Source organism: Doryrhamphus excisus, linkage group LG18 (genome assembly GCF_037039965.1).
Source record: "Doryrhamphus excisus strain RoL-2023G ecotype Guam linkage group LG18, RoL_Dexc_Guam_v1.1, whole genome shotgun sequence".
Classification (NCBI taxonomy): domain Eukaryota; kingdom Metazoa; phylum Chordata; class Actinopteri; order Syngnathiformes; family Syngnathidae; genus Doryrhamphus; species Doryrhamphus excisus.
In genome coordinates this window covers 9,069,520-9,086,963 of record NC_136374.1, presented here as the reverse complement: position 1 = coordinate 9,086,963, position 17,444 = coordinate 9,069,520, and the positions used below count along the sequence as shown (strand labels likewise).

At 38.6% G+C, this 17,444-nt stretch overlaps 2 protein-coding genes and 1 long non-coding RNA gene across 5 annotated transcripts in view; 2 read left to right on the top strand and 1 right to left on the bottom strand.

Annotated features, from left to right (window-relative positions):
* Nucleotides 1–664: 664 nt before the first annotated feature.
* LOC131106524 (protein shisa-4-like) lies at nt 665–5,647 on the top strand. Its single transcript, XM_058055681.2, has 6 exons — nt 665–762; nt 828–984; nt 1,641–1,733; nt 3,070–3,230; nt 3,319–3,477; nt 5,245–5,647. The coding sequence occupies exons 1-6, from the start codon at nt 696–698 to the stop codon at nt 5,337–5,339; spliced, it is 732 nt and encodes a 243-aa protein (XP_057911664.2). The 5' UTR covers nt 665–695; the 3' UTR covers nt 5,340–5,647.
* Nucleotides 2,959–5,940, bottom strand: LOC131106525 (uncharacterized). Its single transcript, XR_009120090.2, has 3 exons — nt 5,775–5,940; nt 3,306–3,459; nt 2,959–3,187 (listed from the first exon to the last, which is right to left on the bottom strand). It is a non-coding gene; the product is annotated as an uncharacterized LOC131106525 (long non-coding RNA).
* A 6,766-nt stretch (nt 5,941–12,706) lies between these two features.
* itga7 (integrin, alpha 7) overlaps nt 12,707–17,444 on the top strand; it is a 33,528-nt gene continuing 28,790 nt past the window's right edge. For 2 of the 3 annotated variants that reach the window (XM_058055249.2, XM_058055248.2), the window contains exon 1: nt 12,708–13,113. In XM_058055249.2, coding sequence (XP_057911232.2) covers nt 12,881–13,113 — 233 coding nt within the window. In that variant the 5' untranslated portion in view covers nt 12,708–12,880. Of the gene's footprint in view, nt 13,114–17,444 lie in introns of all 3 variants that reach the window. The other variant, XR_009120067.2, reaches the window with a different exon arrangement.

The following is a 17,444-nucleotide window of genomic DNA, read 5'->3' as shown; positions in this document are numbered from 1 at the left end:
TGTATTTAGCAAACAACTGGTTATTTTTAGCCTTGTGCATTATTTTAGCTGTTTGAAGATCAACTATATCTGCAAGTTTAAGTATTTGTGATTTTAGAAATAAGGATTTAGTATGTTCTCTGTAGAGAATGGAATGTATATGATCAAATAAGATAAACATGGCTATAAACTAACTCCTGTTCCTTTCTTTCTTAAATGACAGCTTTAATTTCAGTAGCTGTAAAAGGTTGAATTATGTTGAGGTGGTGGGAAGTGGGGCCTGGGATGTGTTGTACTAGAAGGATTTGTGCCTTGATAAAAACATATTGTTCCCTTATTTATGTTGTGTTTAATCTTTTTTTATCTTATTTTGAAAGTAAGTTTATGTTGTAATGTAATAATAAGTATCATTTAGGTACCGTGCGACTCGACTGACATCACAATCATAGAAATGGAACTTTTTCGGTACTGAGGAAAAGTGAAAAATAAGTGTGAGTTATGTATTGTAGTGTAAACACTATAGTATAAACACAGAAAACTAAGTACTGTATGTCAAAATGTAGTATGACTGAGCTGCTTAAGTATCGTTAATTACACCCAACCTTTTCTCCCAATGAAGTCAGGAATGTTGTTTGGTGACTTGCCTAATGGGTGGGACACACACACACACACACACACGGCAACAGTAGAGTCAGTATTAGTGTGTTTTCACAGTGATGGTGTCAGTCGTCTTGTCCATTGTACTACTTGTATCTTGTGTGGCCCTGATCCCAACTACATGGGGTGAGTTGGCTTTTCGTCCAGCGACGTCTTTGGTGTTCTTGGTCATGTCTTGACTTGTCTTCCAGCTGAGGACTGTACAAGCTACTGGGATGACAGCGGCGTCCATCGCGATGGCGTTGCATGTGACAGCATGCACTGCTGCGGAAGTTGTCACACTAAATACTGCTGCAATGACGACACACGGCAGCTAACTAGAGAGCAGCAGGAGGGTTGTGACGACAGGTAGCACATGTACCCACTCATGTTACTGTCATACTTAACCTAGATTGTTTTATTTTTACTTTTTCCAGTGCTTAACATTTTTTTTTACACTTAAGAATATGGCCATCACATGACTACAACTTCTTTTTTAAATTGTTTTTACATGTTAACCTCTCTTTAAGATTAGTTTAGTATACCGTCTTGATCTTTGCTTGGCATAGTTTGATGTTTTTTGTTGACTATTGACTGCGTTAAAGAGAGCAGCTCCCAGGTTAGGGACCAGATCAAGTGTTACCCAAATAGACTCCAATGATAAGCAAGATAATAAAAGGATGAAAACCAGTCATCATATGCTATATATATGTATACTATATTGACACTTACTATGGTACCCATTATGTCATTGTATGGTCATATCACAAAAAATATAAAATTAAAAATTAAAAAAAAAATTATATTAGGAAAGCAGGAAGTGAACAAATGTAACAGTTACTGATTGTAAAAGTACCAGATGGAGGGGTAGGATTTAATAAGCTTTGCTTCTTCCTACTCCTTTTGGACATGTGGAACTGTGAACTGATTATGTGATACATTCAATTTTAATCTGATGCATGTTCAAATGAAATAAAACCATTACCATTACCTAAATAAATGGACTTACTTTTCCCCTCACACAGACACGGGCCACTGGGGCCCCCCTCTGCAACCAGGCTCAAAGGTACGACGCGATGGGGAGCTCGAGGTGTATCTATGGCACTCAATCAGATGAGGTAAGATGTCCCCTCTCCCATCTGCTCACCACTCATGGAAGGGGCCAAAAGGGGGTCATGTGGTAGCAGAAAACAGGGTCCCAGTCAGCTCTTGGTACGTGGGATGTTACCTTTGGAGCCTGAGCTGGCGGGGCTAGGTGGAGAAGTTCCGGCTGGATATCGTGAGACCAAAGTGTAGCTTCAGGGCCATCAAATCTAAAAATAAAACAACAACATAAAAAGTGTGACAAATCAGGACAGATTTTACAAAAATAAAGTCATAATAAAGTTGTAATTTTACTAGAATACGGGGCCAGCTCCCCAACTGGGGCAAGGGTGGGCAACGCCCCCCTATTAAATGGCTTGCTCCCCCAAATAAAAACAAGTGAAAACTCCTCTAGAAATAGCACAAGACAGCTCCACTCATCTCCTATCTCCGTGGCTATATTGCATGTTATTGTAGTGACGTTCACAAACGAATCGGTTCTTTTGAACGGTTCATTAACATGAACAGCTGTTTTTTTCATTATTAGATATGCAAATACAATCACGTCACATTGTGTGAAACCCAAAACAACCACAATAGCGAAAGCATTTGGATGCACTTTTCTCTCGTGGAAGACTGTAAGGCTTAAATGTTCTGTATTATTTAACAATGTTATTTAACAATGTTTTTTAATGTTTATATGTTCGATTCATGGTTCACAGTTCACACACTGTACACCATATCACTGTCAAGGCAGCATGATATGGCGTCACCCTGTGGAATATTTACAATGAATACAGATCAGACTGGGCTGCACGTCGGTCGAGTGGTTAGCACGCAGACCTCACAGCTAGAAGACCAGGGTTCAATTCCACCCTCGGCCATCTCTGTGTGGAGTTTGCATGTTCTCCCCGTGCATGCGTGGGTTTTCTCCAGGTACTCCGGTTTCCTCCCACATTCCAAAAACATGCTAGGTTAATTGGTGACTCCAAATTGTCCATAGGTATGAATGTGAGTGTGAATGGTTGTTTGTCTATATGTGCCCTGTGATTGGCTTGCGACCAGTTCAGGGTGTACCCCGCCTCTCGCCTGAAGACAGCTGGGATAGGCTCCAGCATGCCGTGATCCTCGTGATTTTCATGGGAAGCATGAAATCCAAAGAAATACAGGAAAAAAAGAGAAAGCTTTCTGTGCTGGTTATTGTGTGTAGCTCCTCTATAGGAGTCCACAATTATATAATAGGTCGCCTTTCATATCAGGTCACTTATAAAAGACTATCAAGACCAATTTTATGAGAATAAATACATTTTATTTCTTGAAACATACAGAATGTAACTTCAGCATCTACATGTGGTCTGTGTATCCTGGCAGGTCCAGCTTTAAGAAACACAGCAAAACTGCTATAATTGTGGGCAGTATCCTTGGCTCGGTTATTCCTTTCATCTTCTGTGTGGGTTTATGCGTCTGCTTCCTGGCTCCATGCTGCTTTCTGTACAAAAAGTGCCGGAAAAGGCAAAACACGCGACGTCAAAGTGAGACACCGCCTTTTACCTTACACTATTTCACCTTTCTACAAAATATTGTTGGTCGTTCACTTGGAATCTCACATTTATCTTCTAGATGTGCCAACATCCACCTTTATCGCTGTACCCCAGCAGCCTCCCCGTCCGGCTCAGCACCCACAATCCCATCCCAGCTACCAGCCTGTGCCTGTGCAGCCCGGCTACGGAGGCCCCACCATGCCCACAGCACCACCTCCTCCTGCATACATGGAAGCTGGTCAGTTGTTTTTGCCACTCTTACGGGCCATTCCACTGAATTTGTGCAAAATGTTGTAATTTTCAAAATAAAACAAGTGAGTTTTTAGCATTGAATTAGTAAATAGATTCATCTCTCGCTATAACACGGTTCCAATATTGCTACATCACTATTTGGCCGTTTTTCAAAAAATTATTAATTAATGATTGTAGTTTCGTGTGCTTTACCATGGCCTAGTATTAAAAAAATATTAAAAGACAAGTTATATACTGTATGTAGTATTCTGGTCACTTGGCATCAGATTATTCATTCATTTTCTACCGCTTTTTCCTCACGAGGGTCGCGGGGGGTGCTGGAGCCTATCCCAGCTGTCTTCGGGCAAGAGGCGGGGTACACCCTGGACTGGTGGCCAGCCAATCACAGGGCACATATAGACAAACAACCATTCACACTCACATTCATACCTATGGACAATTTGGAGTCGCCAATTAACTTAGCATGTTTTTGGAATGTGGGAGGAAACCGGAGTACCCGGAGAAAACCCACGCATGCACGGGGAGAACATGCAAACTCCACACAGAGATGGCCGAGGGTGGAATTGAACCCTGGTCTACTACCTGGTCTGCGCGCTAACCACTCGACCGCCGTGCCGCCCCAATTTGCATGTTGTAATTTTCAAAATAAAACAAGTGAGTTTTTAGCATTGAATTAGTAAATAGACTCATCACTCGCTATATCACGGTTCCAATATTGCTACATCACTATTTGGCCGTTTTTCAAAAAATTATTAATTTATGATTGTAGTTTTGTGTGCTTTACCATGGCCTAGTATTAAAAAAAATATTAAAAGAGAAGTTATACTGTATGTAGTATGATGGTCACTTGGCATCAGATTATGTTATGAAAAAAATACATTATGGAATTATTACTGTATGGAAGTTGTAAGTATTTGGACTTTTGTTCTTCTCCCCTTTGTTTAAAAGTAAAAGTAAGTAAGTAAATTGGAGCATCTAACTAATTAGCTTCCTATACTTGTTAGCCGCTACGTCCCTGCAATGTTCTCCTAGCCTAGTGTAACGTCATGTAAAAGAATAATAGGGATGTCCAATGTTGGATTCTTGGCTGAAAAAAAGCCAATGACTTAAAAAAAGTTCACTCCGTTCATGCTATTGTTCTATAGAATAAACATGTTGACACCAATGTCTTCTTCTTAGTGGGCTTTTTTTTCCCTTCAGGGGTCACCACAGCAAATCAATGTCCTCCATCCAACCCTGTTTTCTCTCACACCAACTACCCTCATGTCCTCCTTCACTACATCCATAAACCTCCTCTTTGGTCTTCCTGGGCTCTCTGACTTTATCTCCAAGGCCTCTAACATGTAATGTCCCTCTCATGTACTCGTTCCTGATCCTATCCATCCTGGTCACTCCCAATGAGAACCTCAGCATCCTCATCTCTGCTACCTCCAGTTCTGCTTCCTGTCTTTTCCTCAGTGTACCAATGTGAATCCTCCTACTGCTTGTTTGGAAGCAGATGGCAATATTTTGAGAACTTATCAAATTCATTGTCATTTATGGTGTAATTAATGTATTATTGTCCCAGGGACATTTTTTTCTGAAAAAAAATCATCTCTTGAGATTTTGTGACAACCTGAGCAGTTTTATTTTTTTCATTATTTATTTTATTTTATTTTATTTTTAGCAGCATTTTATTTCAAATGTTACCTATTCGGTGGAATGGCCCTTACATATTTTCTGACACCATTTATAGAAACTGATTTTTTTTCAGCTCCTCCAGCATATCCACAGCCTGCTGTGCCTCCTCATCCTGGTCAGCATCCGCAGCCTCCTTATAACCCGTCTTATGGGTTCATGCACACATGAGTTGGATTACCTGCATTTATCACATTTTGAATGTGGAGGCATTTGAAATGTCATTTTGGAAACATACACAATATATGAGCTGATCTTAATCCCTCATGTATGTTCTTACATTGATGCTTGAACTCATGTATGACGTATTCCCTAAATGCTCTTGGTGTGGTACACTTGTTTACAATGAACTCATCAACGGTATAAATGCTGGATGAGCAGTTTGCTCCTTACCGCTATGACAACTTTGGTTCTGTTGCTGTTGTGTTGTGGGAATATACGTGTTAATAAATGACCATTTGCTTTTCTTTCTCATGCACCCTAAACTATTGTCAAAGTAAAAAACAAAAATCTGTTCAAATCTTAATTATCAGAGCTGCGTATGGTTGTGAACCCAGAATGCAAAGACAGTCTTTAATTTAGCCACAAGAAGTTGCAGGTACTCACAATAGCAGGAGCTTCATTCCAATGTGGTAAAAGTCAAAAATAGATAATGTAGCGTGCAGCATCAAACCTCTGAGGAGACATGCATCCAAAACAGCCAAAACATTCACAATGAACCAGCAAACAAAGAAGCTACCAGCTGAACTCAATAAGGGAAACTCAAATTAGCGCCAGGTGCATGTATACGTCGAAATGAAGGCAACTGAGAACTGTGAAACAAAACAGGAAGTGTAAGAAAATAAGGGTATAAAACATGAAGATGAGAACCAATCAAGAAACAGAATCCAAACGTTCAAGTCCAAAGTCTAACGCAGGGGTGGGCAAACTTTTTGACTCGCGGGCCGCATTGATATGACAAAATTTACGGGGGGGGGGGGGGCAGACTATATATTTTACACGTAACAGTCCACCTGGTATTATTGTATCTGTAAAATTGTCATGCAATCTGCTATTATTTATTATTTATTATTTTATATTTATATTAAAATATGTTAAAAATAATAAAATATTATAATAATTACATTAAAATTAAAATAATAATTATTATATTATTATTATGTAAAATATGCAAATATAACAATAATATTATATATAATTAATATAATAATTAGCATTAATATAATATTATAATAATCATAATAGCTCTAATAATAATTATAATAATCTAATAATAATAATAATAATAATAATTGTCAAAATGTCACCATGTCAAAAAACAAAATTGATAAAACCATCAAAAGGTTGGCTCAGGCCATGATGCCAGCTTGTATGTTGAGTTTAAATGAAATACTTTGGAAAGATTGGGCGGGCCGTATTCAAACACTTGGCGGGCCGGATGTGGCCCCCGGGCCGTAGTTTGCCCACCCCTGGTCTAACGGGTGGGTGAAGGGAGGGTCGACGGGCATCGAATGAAATGGATTAATGGCAGAGTCCATGCAATTCTTCTGGAGGTACGGACAGAACTCAAGACCCAGCTAAACCATGTGGGTCAGCACGCAGGCCACACAGCTAGAAAACCCAGGTTCGATTCCCCACTCAAGAGTGTGGAGTTTGCATGTTCTCCCCGTGCATGCGTGGGTTTTCTCCGGGTACAAAACATGCATGCTAGGTTAATTGGCGACTCCAAATTGTCCATAGGTATGAATGTGAGTGTGAATGGTTGTTTGTCTATATGTGCCCTGTGATTGGCTGGTGACCTGTCCAGGGTGTACCCTGCTACTCGCCCGAAGACAGCTGGGATAGGCTCCAGCACGCTCATGACCCTTGTGAGGATAAGCGGTAGAAAATGGATGGATGGACATTTTTCCTCATTATATTATGACTTTTGTCTCACGAATTTGAAATGTTCTTGTGATACTGCAACTTTTATTATTTTGATATTTCCCCTCCTTGCAAAATTTGAATTTGTATTTAAAAAAATACCACTTAACTTTGACTTTATTCCCTTAGTAATGCATTTATTTAAGGCTTTTTATATATATATTAAAAAAAAAACAGCTGAAGTTATGTGCTCAATCGTCTCCTGCGATTCATAGAAACCATCACTAGAGGTCACTGCTGCCACTTTGCTAACAATACAGCTTCAACACTGTTCAAGACGTTTCAGTTAGTTATGGCATCAAGTGACTTATCTGCTGTCTTTTTTTCTCAAAACATTACACTTATCATTTACTCAGATTTTCTTGTGTTTGTAAATTTGTCTTTACCTCACAGCACTGAAAACATAACTGTGATGCTGAGGCACATGTTTCTTTTCTTGCATCCATCCATCCATCTAAATACCATTACATTGTATTGAACTTAAAGATGCCCAATTCTTAATTCAACCAACATTATATGGAAAGAGTTGCCACTAAAGTTCTCATCTTATGCAAAAACTGTTTTTTAAGAAGGTTGTAATATTCACAAAAATGGCATAATATTTGAGAATATACTAGTAATCCTGCAAAGAAAATTCAATATATTTAAACAAAAGTAATCCTATTAAGGCTGCATGGGGGTCGAGTGGTTAGCATGCAGACTTCACAGCTAGAAGACCGGAGTTCAATCCCACCTTCGGTCATCTCTGTGTGGAGTTTGCATGTTCTCCCCGTGCATGCGTGGGTTCTCTCCGGGTACTCCGGTTTCCTCCCACATTCCAAAAACATGCTAGGTTAATTGGCGACTCCAAATTGTCCATAGGTATGAATGTGAGTGTGAATGGTTGTTTGTCTATATGTGCCCTGTGATTGGCTGGCCACCAGTTCAGGGTGTACCCCGCCTCTCGCCTGAAGACAGCTGGGATAGGCTCCAGCATGCCGTCACCCTCGTGAGGATAAGCGGCATAGAAAATGGATGGATGGTTGTTTTCATGTGAAGCATGAAATACAAAGAAATACAGGTGAAAATTCTCGCCTGAAGGCGGCTGGGATAGGCTCCAGTACCCCCGCGACCCTCATAAGGATAAGTGGTAGAAAATGAATTAATGAGTAATCCTATTAAAAAAAGGTATGTAGAAAATCAGAAAGGCGAGGAATTTTTGGAGAAAAAAAAAGTAAAAAAAAAAAACGTCCTGTTTAAAACAGCTTTATTTATGTAACTTTAATGTCGCAACATTACGTGTCACACGTGTCCGGGGTAAAGTAGAGCATAGCTCCTTAGGAAGGAACCAAACTTTCCTTTTGCTTCAGCCAAGCATTTATTTAGTATGTGGCGTCAAAACAGAGCAGCTGAGCACAAACAAATTACATCAGTAATTTTCACGACAGTACCCCCCTTTTTCATAGTAAATGCCTGTTACAACATTCATTCATTCCTCACAAGGGTGGCGGGGGTGCTGGAGCATATCCTAGCTGTCTTCGGGCGAGAGGCGGGGTCCACCCTGGACTGGTCGCCAGCCAATCACAGGACACATATAGACAAACAACCATTCACACTCACATTCATACCTATAGACAATTTGGAGTCACCAATTAACCTAGCATGTTTTTGGAATGTGGGAGGAAACCGGAGTACCCGGAGAAAACCCACGCATGCACGGGGAGAACATGCAAGCTCCAAACAGAGATAGCCAAGGGTGGAATTGAACCCTGGTTCCCTAGCTGTGAGGTCTGCGCGCTAACCACTAGACCGCCGTGCCGCCCCCTGTTACAAAAATGTATTAAAATAATCTGAGATTTCGAGAATAAGGTTGTAAAGTTATGAGAAAAAACTTGGAACTTTACGTTACGTGCATTTCTTGTACAATGCCGTCACACAAAACACACACAAAAAGACAACAAAGACGTGTATAAACCATAGCCACACAAAAAATAAGAAAGATACAAGGTTGGTGGACAGTGCAACAATTTGGCAAAAGGTGAGTGAAAAAAGTCATATTGTTCGAGTAACCCTGCAAAGTCATGGACTGTTCAAGTTGTCTGATGTACTGATGAAGCCTGCTCACATGAGACGCTCGCATGTGTTCTACGACAACCCGAACAGTCCAGTGAAGATTGATGCAATGCCCTGAGAATATCTGCAGTGTTGCATTGCAGCACTCCATATCCGGCTTGTACAACACTTAGCTCATAACTCTTTATTTTCCCTTCAATGTCCCAAAACGCGTGAGAAAACAGCTGCACTGTATTGAGGCAACCAGTGTAGTAAAATAGCCACCACGGACGTGCTTGGATTTAATCCCATAATAAGCAGCACCACTCCCTTTTACAGCACCCCCCCCCCACCCCGCCCTCCTCCCACTCGTCTTTTAGTGTCCATGAATCAATACAGTAATAGTGCTGACTGTGGAAGAAGGTACACGGGGCTAAAACAGGAAAAATGACCCTGGCCGTATGTGCTGCCTCACGTCTAAAATAAGATCTCTCCTTGAGGTGATGCTCTGACTGCTAATGACTTCCTCACGTCGCTTCCACCGTGATGCTGCAGCTATGATGCATTTACATGTTGAATTGGACAAAATTCAAATGTGATGTAGCATTGTGTTCAAAATGAAATATGGAAATTTGCGGGTAAATGCACAATCTGGATCAGATCCCATTTAATTAGTTAATATATAGGATCATTTTTACAGGCTGCACGGTGACCGAGTGGTTCGCGCACAGACCAGAGTTCAATTCCACCCTCGGGCATATCTGTGTGGAGTTTGCATGTTCTCCCCGTGCATGCGTGGGTTTTCTCCGGGTACTCCGGTTTCCTCCCACATTCCAAAAACATGCTAGGTTAATTGGCGACTCCAAATTTTCCAAAATGTGAGTGTGAATGGTTGTTTGTCTATATGTGCCCTGTGATTGGCTGGCCACCAGTCCAGGGTGTACCTGTCGCCTGAAGACAGCTGGGATAGGCTCCAGCATGCTGCAACCCTCATGAGGATAAGCGGCATAGAAAATGGATGGATGGTTGTTTTCATGTGAAGTATGAAATCCAAAGAAATACAGGTGAAGATTCTGGAAAAAAGTAGAAAGCTTTCTGTGCTGGTTATTGTTTGTAGCTCCTCTATAGGAGTCCACAACTAAATACAAAGGGGTGAAAAATGAGCATAATAGGTCGCCTTTGTCTATATGTGCCCTGTGATTGGCTGGCGACAAGTCCAGGGTGTACCCCGCCTCTCGCCCGAAGTCAGCTGGCATAGGCTCCAGCATCCCTCGCCACCCTTGTGACGATAAGCAGTAGTGGGAATCGAACTTGGGTCTTCTAGCTGTGAGGCCTGGGTGTTAATCACTGGACCAACGTACAGCCCGTTTTTTCAACCAATTTAGCAGAAACTTTCCACACACATGTTTGTGTCCCCTACAGGTTTGTACCAAATTTAGTGGTGATTTACCTGAAAACCATGAAGTTACAGTTGGTTATTGAGCTGTGTGAGAAATATCAAGTCAATCTGATTTATCAAATTGAAAACAGCGCCACCCTGTATTTGTTAGAAAAAACAACAGCACAGGTTTTAGGGGTGCACATTTTTGGCAAATTTTCACCCTATTGCATAATAATGTAAGTAAATTTTCCACATGACAGATGAAGACGTAACCTCTAGGGAGATAATCTGGACTGGATTAGATAGTCCCGAGAGGCCAAAAAGTGCACAGAAAAATGTGACTTTTAGAGTTCCCGCGAGAGGAGGGAATGTTGACTTTTCCAAGGGCTTCCGAGCTGCAGCTGCTGGGTTTGCGCCACCTGATGACTTGTTATGGGGCAGCTGTCACCTTCAACTGTTGCATGCTATAAAGCATCATGTGCAACATTTGGACACCAGTTTGCTTCTTGCAGGATCTGTAGTATAAACGATAGTATAAACGATAGTATAAACGATAGTATAAACGATAGTGTACTCTGATGATATGAAGTCTCTGTGAAAATGACATTGTAACTAAGTTTGTGTGGGAAAGTTTTTCTTTTAAACATCTTGGTCCATTTGGGACTTCCCACGCAGTCCATTCTTATGAGGCCCATTAAATGCTCTCATGTATCATACATTTACTTCACAGTCATGATAATGTATACTGTATTATAATGCAGCATTTTACATATTAGATATTAGATATGATGTACGCTGTATCCGCGGGAATACATAAAAAATAGTACAAAATTTTGAGGGACCTTTTCCCAGAAATATGTGATATTATGGGTCCTCGTAATTACGAGTGGCTGGTCTGACACTATTCATGTGCAATTTTGGACATTAACTCATTATGATTAAGATTTTTCCTCCAGTGATAATTACCTTTTTCCCCCTCAAAATTTGACATTTTCATATGATGGACATTTTTAGGAACATGAATTACATTTGTAATTAAATGAACAAAAAACCCACTTAAAATACAATGATAATTATTATTAAAAAAACACAAATTAAAAATAATAATAATTAAATTATAATAAAAAAAGAATAATTACAAAATAAGTATGGCTCACCAGTATGTTTTTCATTGAGTACATATCTAAATTGGACTGAATGAAATAAAAATGAAAAAAATGTAATGATTAATTCATTAAAAGGTAAGAAATAATGTAGAGAAAGTACTAACATTTAACTGAAAGGAATTCAAATAAAACAAAATTTATAAAACTATTACAAATAAATAAAATAGCAAATACTTAAATGACATAAATTATGTAAGAAATACAGAAATATAATTAATTAATTAAAATGAACAAAACATACAAAAAAGGACTAAAGCAACCATGAGAAAATTACAAGAATGGATTAAATTAAATAAATAACAATAATACAAAAAATACAAAAATGAACAAAAAAAATGCAATCAATCAGTACAACAATCATAAATTAATACATTGTAAATTATTACATTCAATTAATTATTCAAATAAATACAAACATGTAACTCAAATTAAAAATAAAAACAAACAATAAATGACAATAATAAATAAATACATGAATTGCAAAAGAGTAAATAAATAACTTACAAACAAACTAACTAACTAAACAAACTAAAACATTACTAAAATAAATGAAACTGGGTAAAAAAAAATTTGAAACCTACATCAAATTAGTAAATAATTAATAATTATTTTGAAAGCCTAGATAATAACAAAAGTATGGAAGCTATAAAAATGGGGGAAAAAAGCAACAATATCCAGTAAGACTAATAATTGTCCCAGTTTGTTCATTTGTAAGTATATGAAAAAGTACCACTGAATGAGTTTAACCTTGTCTTAGACCGTGTGAACCTATCAGGTCAAACTGTGCGGTGTATTTTTATTTTTATTTATATTTGTATCTTTTTCCACCCACTCAGTATATCCATTATCCAATGGCCTCCAAGTACCTTGACAACCTTGCCTGGTATTTTGGCAGCGGTCTCTTGAGTGTTGCTGTCAGCTGAGAGCCAGGGTGTGTGTGTGTGTGTGTGTGTGTGTGAGGATGGAGAGGGGGGAGGAGTGAGCGGTCTATTCAAGGCACTTGTCCTCCATGGAGAAGGGGGGGGAGGCGCCTATTGCTTGCACACTTGCACTACTATCCACCGGGAGCACATTTTCCCAGCCTGCTGCTGCGTCCTCACACTGGACTGCACCTCCCAAAAAAACAGCAACAAAAAGAGGATTTCCCGCCACAGGAGGAGCAGGATTTCCTCTTCTTTTGGCCTCACTGGAAGATCTTCATCTCTTAGGCCATGGAAGCCGTACTAGGATTGGGACATGCTGGTTGGAACTCCCTCTCCCCCTCTGGATGTCCTCTTAAGGCTCCAAAGACCAGCGTCCTCTGGCTGCTGTGGACTCTGCTGACCCACGTGTGGACTTTCAACTTGGATACTACTCACACCTTGCACAAACTGGGCGACCGTGGGACCTTTTTTGGATTCTCTCTTGCACTTCATCAGCAGCTTACACCAGAACCTCAAAGCTGGTGAGTTGGAGTTAGTTTTCCACTTGTCTCCATCCTTGTTGAATCACTGAGATGTGTGTGTGTGTGTGTGTGTGTGTGTGCTGCATGGTTGTGCTAAATCACTGTCAGGACACTCGGAAGTCAAGTGGCTGCAGGAACTTGAGCATCTTAATGCGCTCAACCTGCTCTCAGCCAATACACTGAAGTGTGGATGGGAGCATATGTGCTGACTCAGCAGATGTTTCATGATAATGTTTGTTGCTAAGTCATGGAAGAGTGTGTTGTTCTCTGCTATTTTTGAGGACCTACTACAGAAAAGACAAGTCCAAGATTCTCGATATGAAATGAGTTTTGACGATGTCCAAGATCCTCTTTATTACAAAGTTGCTGGCTCTTTTTAGGAATGTGCCTCAAAAAACAAAAAAAAAAACAACAACACATAAGTCAAAGATCCTTTGTACAACAGATTATTATTTTAAGTTTTGACTGCTGGTTAAAGATCCTCTATGCAAGATGCTGTGTTTACCTACAGCAAAAACACTAGTGAAAGATATGACAAGAGTGATCTGCTGTTTTTGAGTATGTCTACTCCAAAAATGCAAGTCAAAAATCCTCTAAAACAGGTAGATATTTCTAAGAACCTAAAAACACAAGTCCAAGATCCTCTATATGACAAAGTCACTTGCTATTTTTAGGAATCTGTTGCTGCAAAAAAAAATTAATCAAAGATGGTCTATATGATGGATTGCTGTTTTTAAGGATGTACTAGAAAAATATTGGTCAAAGAACCTCATGACTGGATGCCAATTTTTTATAATTTCCTACAAAAACACGGATCAGAGAACTTCCAATCAAGTTGCTGTTTTTAGAACCGCCTAAAAATCCATCTTTTAATGATTTACTTGAAAAATCACGAGTGAAAGATCCTCCGTATGACAGGTTGCCATTTTTAAGGACCGACCACCAAGTCAAAGATCCTCAATATGACATCTCCGGCACATGCAACACTAAACCTTAATGGGCCATTGTTCAGGTGTACCTAATGTTGTGTCCTGTGAGAGTAAGCTGTCTTCCCGTATTTTATAAAAATAGCAGTGAGTCATCCATACCAGCAATGGAGTGATGTTACATGCTATGTATTTATTTATTGACTCTCCTCGTGGCCTCCCACTGTGCTGCAATACGACACTTTAGAGTTTTCAAACTAAGTTGTTTTTAGAAACTACTAAAAGGAAGGACTGTGAAAGCTGATGTCACAGCACTGGTTTGGGCAGGCGACAGCATGGCTAAACTTAAATATGGCAAACACTTTCATATTTAGTAGTAGTTATTAGTGAGTGTGGCAAAGTGATGATGGATGTTTTGTGCTCATAAGTACGGTCTAGGGACACATTACTGTGGAGCAGGTCTCAAATTCAATTTACTTGGGGGCCACTGGAGCTAGGGTCTGGGTGAGAATGGGCCGCATCAGGTTTTCTAAAAAAAAAAACAAAAAAAAAACGCATTTATTAAAAACAAAAAAATTAAAAATTACTTCCAATTTTCTACAAGAAAAGCTCTGATAAAACATTCCACTGTTCTCAAATATCTTACTTTTTATTTTTCTACACAAAATAAGATGAAAAATAAATAAACAAATCAAGAATAAAGAAAATCAATCAATCAATAATAAATAAATATAATAATAATAATAATAAAACGGCAAATAATAAAAACTTAAGAAACCACATATAGTTGGTGGGTAGACAAATGATTTTTTTCAGATTAAAATGAACAAAGCATTATTAGAGCCCTGTAGACATGACAAAACACGACTATAGTCACATTTATACTCTTTTTATTTACAACATATTGCGCAACTGCACGGTCTTGAGACACATGCTAACTCGCAAACTAGAGAGCTAGCGACCTAAACGGTAGCCTTTAAGTAATTTCCATTAAACTTAAATAGCCAAAAACTTACCACTTCCACACGGATAGGGAGGATAACTATTAACAGTTATTTAACCTTTAACATGAACATTAATCAAACGTAATAATTTTTTCTGGGTACATGATACCATACAGCATCCATATCAACATTAAACTTTCATATCAAGGCGGGGGCCTCAAACTAGTGTCCTGCGTGCCACATTTGGCCTGCGGGCCGCTTGTTTCAGACCCCTGCTGTGACGTTTTGCATCTTAGCAGACCTTTCAATGAATTTCTCTTGCTGCAGGTGTACCTAATGAAGCGTCTTTCAAAGTAAACATACAGAAAATAGCTCGATCATGACAGCAGACTAATTTATTATTCCGAATGCAAACAGTGAAAGTGTCTCTGTATGAATAATACATTTCCATTAAGCTGCATGATTGTGGATCACATTTACAAAAGCGAATGTGGTCGTCATAATCTGGCACAGACATGAGACAATTTACCCGAAAGTGTTGTAATTAGATGCCAGTGACTCACTGCCGCTTTCAATGTGAGGCAGCTTTGTGTTGGGACTCCAGCCTCGGGTCATCTCGCTGTGACTCAACGTGATGATGATGATGGTGATGTTCTTATCATCATATTACTACTTTGAACATGATCTCTGGTCGCTCTGCCACTAGACACTTCATTAGGTACACAGTGAAATACGTACATCTGAATACTCGTCCATGCGACTTCCTATCCTCCAGTCCTGTAGGTGGCAGTCATGTGATCAGTATATAACTGCTACTGTACTACACAGTATATTGTTTGTGTCACTTTTAGCAAAATTATTATATTATATAAATGTTTTCATATTATATTATATTTTTATATTTATTATTTATTATTTATTATTTATTATTTATTATTTATTATTTATTATTTATTATTTATTATTTATTATTTATTATTTATTATTTATTATTTATTATTTATTATTTATTATTTATTATTTATTATTTATTATTTATTATTTAGTATTTCATGTCACTTATTGTATTACTTATACTTAATGATTCCATATAAATATTTCCTATATAATTCATCAATCATGTGAAGAATATGAAATATTTTTAGATAGACGGTTATACGTAATAATGTTAATATTACTATTAGTATTAGTGGACGTATTACAATGGTTTGTAAACTTTTGCAACTTGTATTCATTCATGAATTTTTTTTTAATTACTAGGAGGTAGAATTTATCAATTGTATTAGTGAAATTTGATTTTTTTCAGCTAAATATACAACATTTTTTAAATGTTAATACTAATAATACTAATAATTATTATTACTATTTTTTTATAATACCTTATTGAATATTTTACCAAGCTAAAATAATAACAATACTACCACAACTACTACTATAATGGATAGGTGAATAAAAAAAATAAAAAAGTGAGCATTTCTATCTTTGGTAATGTGTCAGATGTTTATATTGGATTGCACTTGATTGTCATGCAGGTGTACCTAATGAAAAGTCTTTTTACTGTGAGTGGATGACTTTCTTCATTTCCTGGAGGAACAATCCCACATCAGAGAAGCCATCAATAGAAGGCGTCTTGAAGCCCACACTGACGTTCTTGTGCGTCTTTGTGTGAAGTCAGAGACAATCTCCTCAATGTGACTGCCTTCCTTTATTTCTCAGCCAAAAACCCAAAGAGACAAAAGTCAATCTGTGTGACAGCTGATGTCTTCTCGACATTCTTTGCGTGCCACTGCTCAGTCATAAGCACAGAAACGCACCATAAGAAGCAATATTCCAAGTAGAGTTAATATTTAAAATATGTCTTAAAAGTCAAATTTTCCTTGTTTTTTGTTGTGCTTTTTGTGAAGGCACAACAAAAGGGTACCATGGATGGCACAGGAAGTATGATAATAACCATAGAAAAGCAATGGTATTCATTAACTTATTTCAAGGAATCTGATTGCAGTGGTTCATGACTCTATATTGCCTGTGCACTTTTTTGATATTTTTATGATACGACCGTTTCACCCTGATATGAAATTAGAACAACATGGAAGTCTACTCGACTCGACTTGACTCGACTTTTGTATTGATGTTCACCTGTCACATTTAATATTGTTTAAATACGGTAGCGTCAGCAAGGCTAACATGTAACCAGCTAGCATCATGACATCAGGGTAAGGGTCGAAACAGTGAACACATTAAACAAGGCTTATGTGTTTTTTCATCATTGGGTTAGCACTCTTTGTAATGTGCATCACTGCCACCTTCAGGTCTGGAGTGGAACTGCGTTGACATGAGATCTGTTTGGTGTTATTGTTTGGCCGTGATGGAGGTCCGAGCTCCAAAAAAGCCACTGACAGAGGACTGGGCGTTTGAGTCTGAGTTATGTGTCAATACGCTATTTATACTGCCATGACAAGAG